This window comes from Chinchilla lanigera, unplaced genomic scaffold (assembly GCF_000276665.1).
Source record: "Chinchilla lanigera isolate Chin_1 unplaced genomic scaffold, ChiLan1.0 scaffold00648, whole genome shotgun sequence".
Taxonomy (NCBI): Eukaryota; Metazoa; Chordata; class Mammalia; order Rodentia; family Chinchillidae; genus Chinchilla; species Chinchilla lanigera.
Genome location: NW_004956049.1, coordinates 2,545 through 6,810, shown reverse-complemented (window position 1 = coordinate 6,810; position 4,266 = coordinate 2,545). Strand labels below are relative to the sequence as shown.

Below are 4,266 nucleotides of genomic sequence, written 5' to 3'. Positions count from 1 at the left end.
GGGGCGCTTTCTGCAAACAGCTGAGGTGAACTCCCAGCTGAGCCCCATTCCTAGGTACCTGGAGCTCCAGAGGAGAGTGACACACGATGCTGGTCTGAAGGGCACTTTCAGTCTGCAGGTCAAGTTTCCTGCTACATTATTTACAATAAATGAAATAGTGACCATGCCCTCAGACCCCCCAGGGAAGAGGAGGGAGGAGGGCACAGGGAGAGGGATGCTGAGTCTGGTGTCCAGAAGCAGGGGCAGCAGGGTGAGGTGCGTGTGTGTGTGTGTGTGTGTGTGTGTGTGTGTGAGAGAGAGAGAGAGAGAGACAGAGAGAGAGAGACATACCTCCCCATTCCAAGCTGGCATTTCTAGGGAAAATCCATAGTTTCTCATGCAATCCGTAAGAGGACACACTGACTGCCCAGGCTGCTGGCTGCTGTTACCTCAACTTGGAGAATCACCATAACCCGCTTGCCCATGTGCATCCCTTCCAGCTGTATTTATCCAGTGACCACAGGACCTTCCTGAGGTCAGCCAAGAAGTCCTGGCTCCAGGAGGTGCACCTGACGGACGAGGCCTCATACCTAGCCAGGTGGCAGGCCACCTTCCTGGACCCCCAGCTGCGCCTGGAGCATGAAGGGCTCCCGGTCCGGGTGAGTATGCTGTGCACAGGACAGGACACAGGGTGCACACTGCAGGGGTGGACACACCCCACCGTGTCTGGAAAGCAGTTTCCTGCAGCTCACACCCTGCACTCACTCTCCTTTCTTCGATGCATAACTCACTGGGGGAGCACTGGCCTGTGCTGTGCACCACCCTGCTTGCTGTCTCCATCCTGTCCATGGGAAACAGCTTCTCAGGAAGCCAGGCCCCATCCCTAACAGGCTGAGTGGCCTGATGTGTCACCACAAAGCCAGCGGCCCTGTGACCCTGTGTCCTCTGAGCCATATTTTTTGGGTGAAGGTTACGTTGCTCTTCTCTCTGCCATAGTGCTTAAACTCAACCAGTCAGGATTTTAAAGTCATATTTGTTTTTTCTAATTATGAACAAATATATGCTTGCTTATAAAGTCAAAAACCACACACAAAATGCAAATTACCAATAACAGTTGCACCTTCCAGAGACAGCCACTACTGTTCACCATTTGTTTTTCTCTATAGATGTGCATGTGTGGATTTTTGAGGTGTTTTTAGAGAGCAGGACATCATAAATATTTATTTTTCAACTTACACCTTTGATCATGCCACTTTATTAAAGATCTCCATTATGACTTGGAATGATCACTCTGTCACACAGATATCTATCACATTGTGCTTAATCACATTTGATTATGAGTTGGCTTCCAAGTGATTCCATATATATATTAAATTGAAATCAATATATGTTATTTCTATATTTTTTGCTTATAGGAAATTGGAGGTCTTAATTCAGAATGCTAATGGCACACTTTTTTTTTTTTTATCTGTAAAGGCAAATGAAAAAATTCTCATCTATCACTGTCAGACAAATCAGGGCCTGGCAGTCCACCGGCAGCTTTTCTTAAGGTAATGGTATTGAAGCGTACAATAAATGCCAGGATTGGGGCTGTGGTGTGACTTCCTGCTTAACCACTGTTCCGGCTTGTAAACCACTGCTCAGACTTCTGACTCATCTTTTTCTATATGGTTCTGTGCATCTTGTTTCTAGAGCCTCAATACCTTTTTTTTGTACACTGCACCTTGTTTACACAACACAGTGATTTTTGCTGATTGTACTGTACAGTGCAGTGCTGTAGTTTTATATTCTTTTATACACTACAGTGCTGTGGGTAGGAGCACTGTAAAGATAAGAGCAGTCCTCAAACTGGAGTTTCCTTTGACCAGTTCTTTGTTCTGAATATTTAAGGTGCATCCTATGCAATTCTGCCTTTAGCGACCAGTTCATTTAATGACCTAGTCTCAGGATCGGAGCTGGGTGGTTAAACAAGGAGACTCTGTTCACACATGGATGTTCAGCTTAAAGTTGTGGGAAAATAATGTCCTCTGGTGCTGAGATGTTGCCACCTGGAATCATGGTGGTGCGAAGGTTCTTGCAGGGGGGTCCCCGTCCTTCACACAGGCCCTGCCTCACAGGAGGATTTTAGGGAGGAGGGGACCAGCTGCACCTACCCCTGGCCCCACATGGGGGACCCTTCTTGGAAACATGTTATGTATTACAGACCCCAGGCCTATGGGGGTGTGCTACAGTAGGTGCTGAGATGGAAGGAGAGCTGTGGGCTGTTGTGACTCAGTTTCTCGACTCTTTCCTGCTGCAGGACCTATTTTGGGAAGGAAGTTGAGGTTGCTGCTCACACACATCTGGATTCACACAGAGCTGAGAAGCCAAAGAACTACTGGATGTTGGTCACTGGGAATCCCACGGATGCCTCGTCCACCATGCTGGGCCTGCGTAGACAGTCGGCCGAGGACACTGGTACCATGGTGCCGGCTGTGGTCTGTCACACAGAGTGACATGTCAGGCACATGTGTGATCTGAGCTCAGCTCTATCAGATCCACCTTTAAAGGACATTGCCAGGCTCCATCATGCCTTGAGCCATTCTGAGTAAAGTGGGGAGCTCTCTGAACATGACATTGACATTAAAGCAAAGGCTGTATTAAGATCAGTGAGTCCATAGTGGGATTCACAGGAACACAGCTCTGGGGAACAAACAGCCTTGGAAATGGCAAATGGGGGCTTTTTGGCCATAGCCAAATCCTGAAGAACTCAGCAGCTCCTGGTTGGAGCCTGACCCACAGCAGGTCCTACCAGGACAGTTACTTCAGAGAGCTGTCCATAAGAAAGCTTTCCCCTCCACTGTACAGTGGGGGGTAGCTGTGGGCTGAGGTCTCGTCTTGGCATTAAAAACTTCCCTCCCAGGAAAATATCCTATTTTCTACCTCTGTAGAAACATCCTATTGTTTCTACCTCTGGCTTAGTTCCTCTACCTCATGGGTGACCTCCTATTATGTAATGAGTTTCAGACCGCAGAGGACCTTCATCTCTACCATTCTCTGCACCACCACATGATTGGAAAGCCCTCTGCATAATGAATATGGATCATTCTATGTCTTTGTGCCTCTTATTCATGAGGCGTTGTCATAGGGTGGTAGTTTTGGGTCACCCATGAACAGACAGAGGCAGGAAGGAGGCCTTGGTGATGCACCTGTGGTTACATACATGCGACTTGGCCACTGGGCACAGTGTCCTCTTTTAGGACTGCAGATAGTGCCATCAGGAGCTGCCAGAGTTGGGGGCAGAGGTCCCACCTGTTGGCTGGACTGACTTATGGCTCAGTGTGATGTGTGATGTATTGGCTTCACCCTGGGGAACTTTGGTAACTTCTGAGGCTGGGGCCCAGCACAGAAATTCCAGCTTCATGTCTGCATGCAGCTTGTGTCCAGCATCTTCAGAGGGCTCCATATGCAGCCTTGGGGACCCCCATGCATTAGGGGTGTTGGAGAAGGAATTGCCATTCCTCAGGTGTGCAGGGAGAGCTTTTCCCATTTGGTCTCAACCACTGCACCTTTGGGCCACCTGAAAGATGAGAACCCCCAGTGTCCAGGCTGTTCAGATCAGCATCTCTGGGGCAGGGCTTTAAGAAAATGTGGACACTTTGGCCTGGACTTATCTCTCGGGATACTTGGTGGTTTATTTGGAGTGGAGCCCAGGGATCAGTATTTTGAAAATCTTGCTAATTTAATGTGCAGCCTGGGATGTGACGCCCTCCCTTTACTGGGAACAACATGAGGCTAGCTGATTGTCTCCATAAGACAAGACCGGGGTGGAGTGGGCAGGGCTGGATGCCACAGCCTTCTGGGCAAGACATTCTTCACCAGTAAGAGCGCTCTGCCAGACCTGAGCCAGCTCTGGTGGGCCCTGCTCCACCCAGGGAGGGGGCTGTCCAACGACAGGGGCACCACATGCCTCCAGTGAACAATTGTCCCATGGTTTCTGGACTGCAGCACCGAGGAGGGATTATCGCCACCACCAGGAATCAGTGCTACTGACTGTTGGCATACTCGTCCCCAAGGACAAGAGCCCGGTGACTGTCAGCTGGCTGACAGCAAATGTGAAGCACATTACTTTAACATACACACCGCATTCATAGAGGTTAAAACAGAGAGAGAAGACCCCATGCATCTCAGGAGAGAGGAAGCACAGTCAGCAGGTGCAGCACAATCTCTTGCAAGGGAAGTAGCCTGTCACAGGGGTCACAGAGAAATCTGCACATTAGCGCTACTGCGTGGGGTCTGTGGGTGCCT

At 49.4% G+C, this 4,266-nt stretch overlaps 1 protein-coding gene across 1 annotated transcript; it reads left to right on the top strand.

Annotated features, from left to right (window-relative positions):
- Positions 1–479: 479 nt before the first annotated feature.
- Positions 480–2,886, top strand: LOC102007292 (uncharacterized protein C15orf26-like; the record flags this gene model as incomplete). Its single annotated transcript, XM_013510219.1, is given in 3 exon segments — positions 480–638; positions 1,456–1,529; positions 2,279–2,886. Coding segments are annotated over 3 exon segments (429 nt in total), but the record flags the coding sequence as incomplete, so codon positions are not given.
- Positions 2,887–4,266: the final 1,380 nt, after the last annotated feature.